Raw genomic sequence first — 16,718 nt, forward strand, 5'->3', positions numbered from 1 at the left:
TGATATTTCAGGACTGGTAATCACAACGCCACATAGCTTGTGCTGCACATTCTTCACCTACCAGCTGTTCTGCTACAGACCGTCTCTGAACCACAGCCATGATGTGAATTCTCTCATACCAAAGAGGGAGAATGTTTTATTCATATTTATTATACACATCTCTCACCAAACATGTCATTTTAAGGAGAGCTTAATGTTTGGTTAATGTTGTATTTGTCTTTTTTTTTTAATTCTACTGCGTGTCAAATATGGAACATTTTGAAAACATATTATTAACTGTAAATTTTTGTTGACAGGGACTGGCCGGATATTTTGAGAAGGATTACTTAACTGCTGGGAATAAGGTCACTTTAACCAGCAGATGAGGAAAGGTTCAAGGTTCTTGTTCCCCTTGAGGACTGGCCAGTAGAATCTACACTTGAAAAAGATTAAATATTTTGAAAAAAATGAGAGAGTAGTTTTGCTTTTTAGACACCTTTTAGATATTCAGCATATAATATAGTATCATCCAACACCACCAATCATCATTGCTTGCTTGAAGCATCTCTCCAAGAACAAATAAAGTGTTGTTTATTTTGAAGTTGAGCATATATTAAACTTCACACCTTTGATTCAATGAATAAATCACATATTGCAAGTCTATGGAAGGGTTCTGTACTTTTAGAATTAGACATCTAATGCCTCTGGTTTTGAAATGCAAGGGAGTAAGGCTAAGGTCATAGGAAAATGCTACATCAACTAAATCTGGGATTTTTACCTAAATGATCTTGAAGGGAGTTCTCCACAATCATCTAAACCAGCCTATTATAGGAAATAGTGATCTCTTTTGAAATACATCATAGTTTTCTGATGGTGTAGAGCACAAATAAAGTAAATGATAATAACTTCACATAAATGTGGAGAAAGGCATTGCGATTATGGGTAAACAAACATTTATAATTGTGTTGGTAGAAACTGACCCATCAGATTATGTTTCATTCGCTTGGCTGAAATTATGAAATGAAGCCCTTTTTCAACAAGATCCCAAGACAAACACAACCAATTACTAAAACATACATTACCAAAACAGTCCAAAAGATATTTGAAATGAACCCCTCACAGTTTCCTCACACAATACAAGCTTCCTATTAATTGATCTGCTAAAACAATGTTATAGTTATATTCCGTATATCATTAGTTGTTGTTAAAGAACAATTTCTGCTCATTTGTCTCTAGTTTGTCTCCACTGTTCATAACACCAAACAGTACTACAAAGCCACTGTAGTTAAAAATATGTTTTACCAATATTACTGATTATGTAAGACAGGAACAACAATATAATGCAGCATGAAAATAAATATGATTTCTTCCCTCTATTTTCACCTGAATCACATCTATGTTAAATATGTGAGTATACTAACATACATTGAGTAAATGTAGTTTGGTTATACCACATTTCCTTTGGAAAAAAGACAGATATCTCTAATATACACAAGCCACATTAACCCCACAACACTCTTCACACATAAATGACTTCTTTGGCAGATCTGGGCTGTGCCAGTCCACTTTGTGGATTGAAAGCCGGCAGAATGCAAGTAGAATGGTCACCATGTAAAGTGCAGTATTTGACACAGCTATTCACTTCAGGCTCTAAGCTAAGCTAACTGCTGTATTGTATCACTTGACAAGAGGGATTTCTGCAATCTGACCCAATGAAATGGTTTTTTTTTCACCAATGAAACTTTTAAATAATCAGATGACAGGCTTCCATCAGCAATGGCTATGTGTTATTTTGATGGTAATGCCACAATTTTGCAATATTATCCTCCTACATAAATTCTCTTTTCCATCCTAATGGTATACACTGTGGCTCTGTCTAACCATGGCTGCAGACCTGTGCTCACCAGGCCAGACTTCTTTCATCTGAAAGCTCTTTTATTCTAAACCTTGTCTTGCGCTGAAGATGCTTTTAAAGGGCAGGACTTTGATTAATCTGTCAAACCTTTGTATCCTGTAACTCCCTGGCACTTTTCATACTAAGGTCTTTCTACCTAGCCGCACATACCATTTGATTCTGATGCAAGAATCAAACATTCTCCCCTGAAATTTGACAGATTTTGTAGTAAGAAATATTTTTGACAGAGAGGAAGGGTTGCCTCTCCATATGGTTCTTAGAACATATGGTTCGTTGCCACCTGCAGTCCTGTTCTGGCTGGTATCTGGGAATTTACATATTACAACCTTTGCAGGGCTCTGCATATCAGCTCCTTCCCCTGTTGTCCACCAATAGGAATTAACAGGGCTGGCATGGGTCAGAGTGTTACTGGCTCCAGCCTCTCCTCACTCTTCAGTCTCCTCCTCTTCTCCTTTATTGCCTTTGCTCCACCGCTGGAAGCAGTGAACAGTGGAAGCCAAAAAGAAACTGGCCATTATGGCAGCCACAGACACAGAAATGCCCGAGAAGATGATGATAAGGAAGTCAGTAAGGGTGAGGGTGATTTGGCACTCCCGAAAACTGTCTTGGGAAAGCTGGCTTAGGGGTACACGCCGGCCATCTGTGGGCAGGGAACACTCCATGCCCTCCACACCTGCACAAAGAAAACAAATACATTTTAGAACTGTAATTCTGGATCAATCAAGAGCTGCAAAAAGTCATTCAGCCTGAAATGGCCCAATTTTTTCCATACTCTTGCACAGACTGACAGCTGTTCTTATAACCTTGATCGAATGTGCCATCTGGCTCCAAAGGGTTTATCTAAGGAATATGAAATCAGTTACTCTAAAAGTGTCATATCTGTGTAAAGGAGATTCCATCTGGCATGAATGAAAGTCCTGGACTCATTTCAAATGATTTTTTTTTTCAATATTACTGAAGAAACAGATTGCAGATAATGAGACAAACTGCTTGGAAGGGAATCATTGCTTATTTACTGCTTTGTTTAAAGGCGATACTCCTTGACAAGTAATTTTATAGGACAGGTCCAAACACATATTGTGAAGCATAGCATGACCTTGCATAGCACTGAAATTAGTCAATCAACCAACATGCAATTTTGTATCATTTTTAAATTTTAGTTTATTCAGAGTATTAACCCTGAAGCTGATCCCTGCTTCCTTATATTCTGTGACTGTATACACTTCAGTAAACCCCCCACAAGATGCTAGGCTCAGCACTAGTCTTTTTAGCTGTGTTATCATCTTCAGTCTCCTCTGAGGGTGTTTGTCTTTTCCAAAATGTGTCCATCTCATGTTAGTTAGGCCTAATCTTCTACAAAACAATTCTTAATTATTTCATTGGCTTACTTATCTCAGCTCTCAGTGAACTGGACTAAAGCAGGCTGTTCCTAGATTCCTACATAATAGCAGATTATTGACAGACAGGCATGCAACAAGTGTCAAGCAATCATTTATATAAATATATTTATTTATAAATATGCTCATATAAAATTATGACATAAACCCAATAGTAAAGGGCAAAGACATACTACTTTAGTTTGGTGTTTACTTCAAAATTAATTCAAGCCATGTATACATGTTTTTGAAGTAAAAAAAAAAAAAGTTCTCCCCCCACACATACTACCGTCGTTCTGTGCCCTCTCTTTGAAAACCCATGTCATAGGACACAAGAGTGCTAAATCTATCAACTACTACACTTCTTATCTGAGTCTTCAGTAGGAGTAAAACATATGTAGAAATTCTCAAAGTTAAACTTTGCAGCAGCAAAGGACTACATGTTTCAAGTGCACAGAATTTGTTTTGTTTGTTTTGTTTTTTACATTAACTGTTCTATAGGATAAAGGATAGGGAAAGATGGGAACAGTTGTAGAGGCCAACCGCCTGCAGTGGCAAGAAAGGCTGTTGATGATGATGATAATTCTAGATTCCCAGCCTACAGAACATAAAATGAAATAATCATTACTGTATTAAAACTTCAAAATTTCACCCATGTGCATATTACGTAATTTTGTAATTCAGCTCTGTATACAGAAAAAACGTGTCATGTGAGATCAGGATCTTTGTTCTTACAAAGCAATTAGTGAACACAGTGTAAATGTTTCCACGGCTGCTGACATTCTCAAGGCTGACTTGTTAACCTTGCAACAGATCTGGCAAGACTGCCAGTGCTGATAATTCCACTGGGCATACACCTCCACAAATGGTACACTATGTCTGCTGCACCATGTTAGTGAATCCCATTTGTAAGTGATTTTCTGTTCAGAGCAAGTAGCTTGGCCCTCTACCCTACAAAGGTGAAAATATTCAAAACCACTTTATTTTATTTGTCAGTATCAAAATAATCTTAAAGCAGAAAGGCTGAGATGCCATTTATACCAAGATGCCATACCTATATATATATATATATATATATATATATATATATATATATATATATATATATATATAAAAGAAAGATAGAAAACATTAGCAAGAAGAACTTACAACTTTGGAAAAGTCTACATATAAAAATAATAGATTTTTGTGATTTTTTCCCCCTTTCATGTCATTCCTTTCATTTTATGGTCCAAAAGGGTTCGCTAACAGTGAGAGAGTTGGACATAAAAGTGGTTGTAAATTAGGAGAACTGATCCTCTCTTATTTTAAATAAACAAGAGTGGACTGGATATGCCTGGACTTGTTTCTCATATTGGTAATTAGGTGGAGAAAACACACACACACACACATACACACACATACACACACACTTAGAAATTCTAAAATAAATCTAATCATGAGAATGGTAAAGTGATGTTCCCTTCTATTGTCAGAAACAGTCACGTCTCTGTTTCAAAACATGAGTTTTTGTGTTTTTGTGTGGGGGATGTACCTATATACAGCACTGGAGAGCTTGCAGTTTCTGTAGGATATTTTTAAGTATAAGTTTGCTCTCTCACATTTTATTTTAAATAATGATTATAATTGTTTATTCATCCCACTTAACTGATTTCATCGAGCTTGATATATTTTTATTTACCACATTTGAAGTACAAATTGGCACCTAAAAGGCTGAATGAAAAAGCATATATATATATATATATATAATATTTCCTCCCTCAGTTGTGAGTCATACTATCACAAGAGAAACTATATGCAACCCCACCCTAGTGTCTAAAGTGACAAAAAGTCTGCAGCTCTGACAGAGTTACTCACTGCATGTGCTGGTTTAGAATGACTCGTTCTGACAGGCTCAGCTTATTAACACTGAAAAACAAGATACTGCAGGCTCTGAGGAGGATGTATGAGGGTCAAGGCTCTAAAATCATAGCATTACTCACCAGATCTCAGTGACATTTATGATGACCTTGTACCCCTAGACTCTCTCATATACCATGAGGCTTCATGTGTCACCTGACCTCTTTATACAACATGATAGTCAGAGTTCACAAGCCGAACATCTTTTAAGCCATAATCATGACAAACACTATGTGGAAGCTTTGATACTGGCAAGCTGAACTATAGATCAATGTGGACACACATGTTACACTCATTAAATTACCCTCATATAGGAATATGGCTAAGGCGCATGGCTATGAATTTTCGTTCACTCGTTAGTTCAGAGAGAGGAAACAAGAAGAGGATAAGTAGATGCGTACAATAGCCACATTCCCTGAAAACTGACACTGAGAACAGAAAATGATCACAAAAATTCCTCAGGTATTGCAATCTGTGTTCATTGACTTGACTAAGGGTGTGATTTGGATTCTACTGTTTAATTTTAAACAGATTCTTTTAATTCACTGACCTTATAAACTCAGTGTGGTTAAACCACCATGTGAGAGAAAATACTGTGACCCTAAAGTTTTGAACAATTACAGATAGTATTTCACTTGAAACGAGGAGTAGCAATATTGTAGCTGAACTGGCCTAATAAATAAGGGAACTATAGATTCTGACTTTGTTTATTTTGTTTTTATTTATTGTGTGTTATTATCATTTATTTGTTTGCTTGTTCACTTATTCATTTGTGGTTATGGTCAAGGTATACTTAACCACTCTATATATGAATGCATACATAAAGTCATAATGTACTATATATGTATATAGATAGATAGATAGATAGATAGATAGATAGATAGATAGATAGATAGATAGATAGATAGATAGATAGATATGGGAGAGAAAGGTCTACTATACACAGATAGTCTACCTCTCTCTTTCTTTTTTTCTCTCCCAACACTTACCTTAACTTATCGACAACTTAGCAATAAACACTCATTGTGGCCTTTGTTTCCAACCTGTCTAAGCAGGTTGATTAATGTGACCAAAAGTTTGCCTGTTTAACATACGGCCTATGTTTGAGTCATTAACTTTAGGCTGTTCTCAGTGGGCATTGAGGGCAGACCCATATTGCCAAATAAATCAATACACGCTGCAGCAGAGCATATTTCTGAGCTCACCGAGTAATGACCTGGATGCAGTTTCCCTTCCATTCATCACAGACACTGTACCTGAAGGAATATACTCTATAGAATTCTGAGAAGCAACTGGAGACACACATTGACAAAATTGCAAAAGGTTGGCCCCCTGCAATTTCAGCACAGTCTGGGACTCCAAGATAAAATGTAGGTAGCAGTATCAGTGTAAGTCCATTAAACTATTTTCAAATATAGCCCGTTTAAAGACATTTTTATAGAGAAGAACTGAAGTTCAGCAAATAAAGTACACAACCTCCATTAAAAAGAAGAAAAAGAAAGAAATTCTCTTCTTTTTTGCAGTGGTTTTACTTACTGGTCACTGAAGAATAATATGTTAATTTAGACATATATAGATTTGGTTAGTTGAAACTGTTTGGGCTTTTTTATTTTTCACTTAAGCATGTATTTCATAGACATTTTCAGCATTGTATAATATTTACCATGATACTCAACTTTTAAAGGGTTTAAGCATTAAAATGTTGTTGCCATCTTCTCATGCTAACTAGCAAATGTCAGCACTTAGTTAAATGTCTGTCTTGTTAGAAAGAGTGTCCACAGTTGCTAATTTCAGAAAATGTCATTACAGTGTCATAACAGCTCAACAAATCAACAGGTTAAATTCAGAAATAAATGATACTGTTAAGGTCACAATAGGCTGCAACCTTATTTTGTACCTCCAACTGTTTGAAAGGCCTCCTAACCTCAAATCAGTTACTGGCCTACTTGACTCTCATAGGCCACATCAACAAATTTTCTGCAGACAAGAATAATCTCTCATTTCAACTAGTGGTCACACATTCTGCATGGTTCTAGAAACATGTTTAGTGTATTTTCGAAGTGATAGGGATTAAATTGCATTCTCAAAATAGTAATGTGCAGATATAGCCATCAGTTCAGTAATAAAGTATAACCATGCCTGTTATAGGTAAGTATGATTAACAATGCTTTCTTGGAAACTTTGATCACCCCACATAGAAACTTTCGTATTTTTCTACTATTACACTGTAAAATGTAGGTTTGGATGAGCTCTGCATCTCTCCAACACAACCCAATCACACTTCTATCTCTGAGAGCAAATGTGGTTCACACACTGACTAGAATTTCAATCAGTTTCACAAGGCCATCACATGACATACAGTGTCTGATTTTAGCAAGACGTCAGCTAATAGCAGCGTGTAAATACAAGCCTATTTGTAGAGTTATGTTTTGTTTGTTTGTTTGTTTGCTTACTTGCTTGTTTTGGTTTGTTTTTGTTTTTTGTTTGTTTTTGCACATTTTTTATTTTACCTTGGATTCATTTGGGTCAGTTTTCAGAGAAACTCATTCTGACACAGTGCTAATGCTGAGATGACAATGAAAGGAATGCAACATAAGAGTCAAAAATTTTTAATGTGAACAAAGTGATATAAAAAGTGATATAAAATGATACATGGGAAAGGCACATATAATGATTCTTAATTAAGTCAGACACTGTAATCGTGTCTTAATGACGACGATGGGTGATGGTGATACTAAAAACTAATACAGGCCAGTTGTAGCACTGACATTTTCTGAAGTTTTTCAGAAGTTATATTGATACATTTACATTTACAGATCAACAGGCACATAATCTGCTCCCCCTATGAACAAGTCACCAGTACAGAAATCATTTTATGGCTCAATAAATAATGTCAGTGTTGCAATTGACCAGTTTCTGCACTTTTCTTTCCTACACATTATGTCTGCATTCAGCGCTGCCCATTGAGTAGCTGGGTAAATTTTTTTTTTTTTTTTTTTTTTGGAGTTGTGGAATCTTTTGGCAAAGACGCATTCATTTCATGCGTTGCCAGGGCCAAGATGCATCAATTGTCGATATGGTCAAAACAAAATATATGTATGTTCCAGAACAAAAAAGGCAGATGCCTCAGAATTTGAACATGCACTCAGAGAATATGGAACAAATATGGAGTGTCAGACACACTCTCTCTAAGACTATCTAAGACTACTCTATGTTTTCAGAAGGCAAGTAAAGATATTTTTAGCTTTAATAAAGATATTAAAGTCTAGCTCCAGTCCCATAATCAGTTTTATGAGAATTGCTGATTATAACTTAAGGACAGTATATTCCAAAGACACAATGTGGTAATCGTGTGTCATTTTCAAAAGTGTTACATTATTCATGACTGTTCTATTACTGTTATTATGCTCAGCTTGTAAACTACAGGAGTGCTGACATCCTGTTTTATTTCAGGGTAGTAAAAAGTAATATTCCATTAGTCATATTAAGAATGCCATTACAAACATCCATTGCTGACAGGTTCTCATTAACGAGTGGTTATGTTAGTTTATTTTAACATGCACTCTAAAGGATGAAGGAAAATAACAAACTCATGTTCGAAACATGTAATTTGTATCAACATGAACCTTCCTAATGTATAATTTCCCCATCATTTCTTCCACAGTGTTGAACACATGTTTTCCTTTCACGAGGTCTTTATTTCCTAACTTTTTATACCCCATTATCAAACCTTACAGGCAGCTGAAATTAATGAGATAAAGTGATTTAAGGTGTTATGCAAGAAAACACCAATCACTGAACCTAAGGTGTAGTTATGCAGACGGCTTGGTTACAGGAAATGTCAGCAGTTGATGAATTACAATGAGGATTAGAGGCTGGCAAGGAGACTGATAGCCTGTCTGTTTGTAACCTACTCCCTGGCTACAGAGTGATTGATCTACCCAGTCAACATGGACTGATATTGGAATCTCGCCTCCTCCCCTTTCATCCTCCGCTCAGACGAAAGTCCTTGAGGTTGAGTAGAGAATCAGCACCCAGCAGGACATTCTTTTTGATTTGTATGAAAGCAGTCATCCTTGTCAGATATGTGATTATTTGTAGTTTTTTTTCTCATTGCTTGAGGACCCCATAAAAAAATGGGCCTAATGAAAAAAAACAGATTCAGAGAGCTGTTAAAAGAGATGGTTTTGCGGTTTGCAGAATCTGATTTAGTTTAAAATGAGTTTGCCCACAAGGTTAACCATGAGAGATAAAGAGAAAAATGCACAAGTATAATGTGGCTCCACACATGCAAAGTGATATATTTGCCTCTGATAACAAGCACTGTGCATCACAAGCACAAGCGCACACACATGCACACACACACATACACACACACACACACACACACACACACACGCACACACACACACACACACACATAAACACACTAAGAGGGGTTTCCCTCATGCGGGGGGGTGATGTCACAGTCACGTGGGCTTTCTCTCAGCAGAAAAACTGAATACATTCTGCATGTCACTTACAGCATGGAACACAATTCCCCCAGCAGCCCAGTCACAGCACTGAGCAAACACATAAAAAGAAAACATATCTATCTAAATATCTACAGCGCTGTGGTTGATTTTTGCCAAGATCCTGAATGTACTATTTATTCTGGTGTATAATGAATGACTGCGAATCATTTCAACGTAAATCTCTTCCTATGCTGTTATACAATTAGATTTTTTAAATTAATGTATACTTAGTAACACTGATTATGCTATAGCATGTTGTGCTACTGGCAAGAAGATTAAATGCACCTGGCACTGAGTCTGACCTTTTGTTCACAGATGGAATTAGTGGATTCATATGTCTCACCATAATATTAAATTATACAACCATATTAGATTAAAAATCAGCAATTACATCAGCATCAGAGGTAAAGGATAGCTAAAAAGTAACTCGATAGACTGTGAAGCAAATATATTTAGTGACATTGTCACATGAACTCTCCTCTTATTCAGGCTGACACTTATTAGTGAAGTGACTGGCAGTGCCACAGCAGGCTTGCTGACGCACATGTGCCCATCCAGGCCCCGTACGCCCTCCCCACTGACCAGCAAGAGCTCCTGTTACGCAGGGCACGGCACTCTGAAGACTGTCAGGCTCTGAATTATGGATGTACTTTGTTCATTCTTAACCCAAGAGCACTGGTGACACCAGTGGATCATGTTTACACTCATTTCCCTGTTGAAACATTCATGTTGGTTGCTGTTGGCCGTCTGAAATCTATGAAACACACTCTCAAAGCACAGCTGTTTCCTAAGATTATGAGACCAAAACGAACATACAAGTTTCATCGCAGTGATTATAAGGCTGGTATACAATGTCCTTCTTTATCCAAATATTGTTCACTGTTCCATGTCACTTACTGAGATATTCTCTTTTACCCCCCCCCCCCCCCCCCCCCCTTCAAATGTAAGATGAACTTCTGGAATCAGCATTTACTGTGTGAGCGTTTGCATCTCCTGAAACCCACATCCTTTCTAACATGGCAAAACCCACAAACTCAACCTTTTAAAAAGGCTACTCACAATAGACAGAGCAAGAGCTTATTTTCACTTGAATATTGGATTTTGTTCAACAATAAAAACCTGTCCTGTGGTCCATCAAACGATATGTTTCAATGAATTGAACTTTGCACTGTGCTGCCATATATAGCGCAACAGTTCTACTGTCAAGGATCCATTTAATCCATTAAATCCCTGGATTTTCTACATTTACAACCTACTCAGCATGGCCCAGCCTAATCAAAGTTATGCAAACAGAGAGATTAATTCTCTACTGAGGACCCATGGCTGCGGGCACATGGGAAATTAGGATGTGTGAGAGAGTGAACACGCACATATGCGCACCAAGCGTGTCTACACCTCGTGCTGGCCTAGATATACACAATGTGTTGTGGAAAGTACTGGAAAAGCCTCCTCACAGCATGAAGGAGGCTGCAGACCTCTGCCATCCTGTGACCGTTGCAGAGTCATCATGGCTAGATGTGAACAAAGATCGTTTTGATCACGGCTTTCTGAATGATCCTTACTTACTCTGCATGTTTTCAGTCAAATTATCTCTTGACTGAATGAATCATTTACTCCCAGTATCAAATAAGTATGATAGTGGGCTATAATAGCCTCTCGTTTATTTTCATAAGAATCCTTGATTCAGAGCAAGAGAGATTATCTGGAGAGCCTCATTTTACAGATGATCATCCATCTGTAATGCGTGACCAGCAGCGAACCACTGGTTATGCGTAAATCCCACTTCCTAACCTCAGTACAACACAACTCACACACTAAGATACCCATGCTTACATATGCAGTGTTAAAGACATTTAAATGAAGCTAACCCAAACATAAAATGTTTTGAACTAGTGTAGAAAATTATTGTGTTCCCATACAGACAAAGCAATGTAGACACAAATAGACATTGAAAGGCAAACAGAGATTTAATTTTAAATTACTTTAATTTTTTAAATCAGTTTGATATATTTCTGTATATTTCTTCATTTGCTTATCAAGAGCTTCATGCTAGCTTCAAATGCATTTGTTCCCTTATAAGTCTAAGAAGTTCAATTTGGAATTGCGCAATTATTTCAAAACTGGAAAGTCAGAAGGAGTTGCAGTACATCTTGGAATGCACAAATAGGCTTGTCAGGAACATGTAGAGTCGAGACTCACACCTGCATCATCTACTGTTGCGTGACCAATGACGGAGCTGTCAGAAAATGGATCTCTCATCATCTGTTTTTAAAGTACATTTAAATGACTTGTTGTGCCTCTCCATTATGCCACAATGGACACACATTAATTGTGGATTGTTTGTTTATATATGTGTGTGTGTGTGTGTGTGTGTGTGTGTGTTTATATTGATGAGAAACACTGAGATCCAAATTAAGCTTTGCTCTTTCCTCTAAATTTGATGTAATTTACTTTTCATCAGTGAACCAGAATAGCAAACTAATTTGCAAGAACTTTAAGGGTGTTTGTCAAATCTTTTGTTTTGTTTCATTTATATTCTTGCTCAAGCCACAGAGCTGTATGTTATAAATGCAGTAATTTTCCATTTTTTTTAATGATAAGGGCACCCAAAGTTTGTGCAAATCCATTCACAGAATTGATTCTAAGTTCTGAGTCATTGGTCCCTGACTGAATTGTCTGACTGGAAGAGAATGTGTGGTGTATGCAAATTCAGTAACTCCAGACAGGTCAAACAGGAGGCCCCTGGACTTTTCCAGAAACACTCTCAGTATTTCAAGGCTTCTCAACAGTAGCGATACAGCATAATCTTAGCAATCATTTGAAACACCCTCAAAATCAGAACAAATTTGTCATGCCAAGTTAACTGTAATCATTGTCATTATCCTCACTCATGAACGGTTGATTGAAGTTTTAGATTTTTTAAACTCTCAGACCATTTGAATTCTGCCGAATTAATGAGGACTAACACTTGGGGATTGATGTTTAATTGAACTTTACCAGTCTATTGTCTTTCATCAAAGTATTATATCTTTTTCAGAGATTCCCACACATTCCCTGAGAATGTACTATAAAACTTGTGGAGGGTGATATTCCAAGTAGGCTCTATACAGATCAAGCACTAAGAACAAACCATTTTGAGAATAATGTTCACGCCTTGCTGTGGAATAGCGCATTGTACATATTGAGCTGTTTTGTTGCTGTAGTTGGTGGTGGTGGTGTTGTTTTAGATGAGTAATTGTAATTTCATGTTGATGAAACACCCTGTGCAGATTGAGATTTCCATCCTAATGAGCTCTTCAGAACTATGAGTATTGATTCAGCACATGTAAAACATGGATGACTGCTGTTTCTATACGGGAACAACCTTTCCAAAGCATGACGGGAATGAAGAATGATGGGTTTATTTGTTTACTTACTGCTTATAGTATGTATGTAAACAAATATTTGAACATTTTCCAGAATAATATCATTTCGGTTGAACATATCACCATCAATCAAAGATTAGAACCAAAGAAAGTCCCCACTGAAGAGAGTTTTCAGACTGATGGATGAACATCGCATGTAAGAGCCTTAAGTAAAATGCCTCTCTGTGAGACTTCAGTTACATTAAAAATGATGTTGGCAAGGTCTGATGGGCTGACCTCAGCCTCTGTGTGTGTGTGTGTGTGTGTGTGTGTGTGTGTGTGTGTGTATGTAAAAAGGTCACCATGGTTTATTCATGATTATGACCAGTCACTCTGTAACCTCCACAAGTCCTAAGTGCCCAGTGATGTGGAATTAAGCACAGAATATGAGGTGGGACGCTGCACTGCTAACTCGATTTATGAGTGCATATGCTGTGGGCCAGTTGGCAGGTATGCTGGAGGCTTGGCTCCGCTCATAGCCTCTATCTACTGCTGCTGTTACTAATGTGTGCATGGTTCTGCTCTCAAATATAGTTCTTTATGCCCTAGTCCGAGACTGCAAGCAAAGTACTAAGTTCATGAGACTGCACCATACGCAGTAAGGCCAAAAGATAAGTCAGCAACATTTAAAAAATACAATTTTGCATTTTTTAGGGTTTTTAACTTATTTACTTATACTTATGATACATTTTTAAAGATGAAAGTTGCAAGTAAACTGTAGATTGAATAATGAGGGAATTAGGTATATATCATTTGCTATTTGGAGTCATCTTGTCCATAGTATGCTAGTCTGCATTATAAGTCTCTTAGACATCTGTAAAAGAACAGAGGTTGTGGAACAGCTGACAAAGACACCACAAGGGTATCTTCACATGTAAACACAGTGAGATAATGGTTTATCAGCACCCGCTGAAAGACCAGCGGGTTAGTGTTGTGACAGTACAAACCATATGACTAAAGGACCACAACAGTACTACAGCCCACAACAGTACCCAACTGATATATTTTCCAGTATTCTCACAGAGAAATGATACCTGTGAATGGACATAGTACATACTTTCTTGAACTTTAGGTATACTATATGTAACAGAGTTTAGGTTACACATTACTATTTGGGGATACACCCAAGGCCTCCTAGGCAATGACCTTGAGAGACAAGTACAACTTTAGATCTTTATTTATTTTTCAGCATATTATTTACCACAATGATTTCAAAATGTTTTTACAGTTTTTAAAAAAAAGTGATACTGAACACTTGCTTTTGAAGCACAATTAATCTTGGCAGGTGACCTTCAATTAAATCAAAGCAGTTCCAGAAATGAGCATCGGATATATCACTCAGATGATTATGATTTTAAATAGATGTACAGAAAACTGCACATTAGAATTCTTTATATGTAACACCACTGCTCAGACAGACATTGTATAATCTACACAACAATATCTGTCACTCTGAATTAAGAACCACTTATCGAAATATCCTGTCTATTTCATTACGTCTTTTTCTGAGGGTGTATTTTTAGTCATTCCAGTTACTAAGATAGTTAAATTGTTCCACTTTAAGACTCAGTATTACACATAGAAAAACATTGAGGCAATCAGTTTAGATAAAAAATAATCAAATAGATAATAATAATAAATTATATTAGACAGCAGTCAGCAATTCAAGCAAAAAGTGAATTGCCTGCCAAAGAAACATCCTCTTTACCAACAGACATCCTCTTTGCCAAAAGAAAAAAACATGATTGCTGATATTAGACGGACTTTTCTCCATCCAATTAGCATTTGGATACTGTCGATGTCCCCCTTTCGAAGGACAATGATCTTTATCATCACTGTTGTCTTCAGCCTTCACACATATATTTTAGTAAGTGTTCCAGAAACACAAACTGGGTCTGTGCTTGCCCATCAGTGCTGTTAACCAGTTCATCCAGGCAGAAACACAAAGCCAGTGCACAAATGTACACTTAACAGGAGGAATGCTATTATAATGGAAGCTGTACAAATAGCACATCTCTGGCTAGCTTGATGCACAGTACACTACCACACTTGCCCTAAGCAAGAGGCAGGTGTTCGGCATGCGTGCTGCACGTCTGTGGAGCACAAAGCACATTCCCAAGCAGAATGATAAACGTGAGCTTGGCAGAGAATGAGGATTCACCCTGAACTGAGACCAGTCAGAACAGATCCCCACATGCTTTCCCATCTGAAACACACTCCTCAATTTGTCTGTCACTACTCTGGAAAGCTCTTACGCTCATTGTATCCGGGTGGGAGAGTGAGCTAAATTTAGGTAAGAGGAAGGGGTCCCTTATATTACTGAGATAATATAAATAGTACAGTGCTTGACATGAATGAGGATATGCTAGCCTCGGGAGGAACGACAACTGTAGTACAGTGTTACATGGTGTTTTCTAGAAGGAGGCAGATATGAACCCCTTTGTTTGCAGAATGAAAGTAAATGTCTTGTAATGATTTATTACTAAATGGCTTAATAATGACTTACCATTTGGAAGCTTATGACTGTTTTCCATCAGCCACGCAAACAGGTTGGCAAAGTTGCAGTCACAAACCCAAGGATTGCCCTCTAACCTCACTACCCGCAAAGAGGGCAACTGGCTTAGCGCTCCCACCTGTAGACCAGACAGCGCATTGCGCTCCAGTTCAAGTTCACGCAAAGACGTCAGGCCTAGGAAAGCATCCTCATTGACCATACTCAAGTAAGGATTGTTGCCCAAACGCAACTTGATCAAGCTCCGCGACTCTCCAAATGTCCCTTTGGGAATTTCAGTCAGATTGTTACTACCCAAGTCCAGGAAGACCAACCTGGAGGAGGTGCTCAGGGTGCCAGGTTCAATGTGTGACAGTGAGTTGTTCCTCAGGTCTAGGTACACCAGGTCACTGTAGAGCACTAGGAAGTCAGAGGGGATACGGGGTATCCAATTGTCAGACAGCAAGAGCCTCCTCACGTCCAAGGGAATGGAGTCCGGCAGGCGGGTCAACCCCCGGCCGCTGCAGTCCACAGTGTGAGGGTCCGGGCACAGACAACTAGCTGGACAGTTTTCCCCTCGAGTCAGTAAAACAGCAGAGAGCAAGGCAAGAAGACGCTGGAGCCAGCAGACACATGGCAACATGGTCAAGAGGGTGTGAGAAAAGTGGGGTAATGAAGGGTCAGAAAAGGGAGAAATAGGAAAAAGGGGGGAAGGAGAGGGGAAAGAGGGGTGAGGGTCAGAGGGCGGGAGAGATTAGGAGAGGGGAGGGGAAGGGGAAAACAAGAGGAGGAAAGGAGAGATCAATGCCTGTACAGGAGCATCCTGCCGTCAAAGAGATGAAATTCAAAAGGGATCCGGACATACAGCAGCAAAAGAGATGCCGAACGCTGTTTTCCGTGAGATCATGTAGCAAGCAGCCTAGAGTGAATAACGGACTGTTGGCTTTGAAGGAGCAAGGGGAGGAGAGATAGCGAGCTGTGGGAGGGAGCGAAAGAGAGCGAGTGTGAGAGAGAGCGAGAAAGAGAGAGAGGGAGAGTGAGAGAGAGAGAGAGAGGGGAGGGAAGATAACAGAAAGCGGCAAACAGACACTAGCGAGGGAGCATGGGAGGATATTTGGGGAATCAGTCGGGGAATTAAAG

The 16,718-nt window shown here is 38.3% G+C and overlaps 1 protein-coding gene across 1 annotated transcript; it reads right to left on the bottom strand.

Moving 5' to 3' along the window:
* Positions 1-2,319: 2,319 nt before the first annotated feature.
* Positions 2,320-16,221, bottom strand: lrrc38b (leucine rich repeat containing 38b). Its single transcript, XM_030778663.1, has 2 exons — positions 15,594-16,221; positions 2,320-2,567 (listed from the first exon to the last, which is right to left on the bottom strand). The coding sequence occupies exons 1-2, from the start codon at positions 16,219-16,221 to the stop codon at positions 2,320-2,322; spliced, it is 876 nt and encodes a 291-aa protein (XP_030634523.1).
* Positions 16,222-16,718: the final 497 nt, after the last annotated feature.

This window comes from Chanos chanos, chromosome 6 (assembly GCF_902362185.1).
Source record: "Chanos chanos chromosome 6, fChaCha1.1, whole genome shotgun sequence".
NCBI lineage: Eukaryota > Metazoa > Chordata > Actinopteri > Gonorynchiformes > Chanidae > Chanos > Chanos chanos.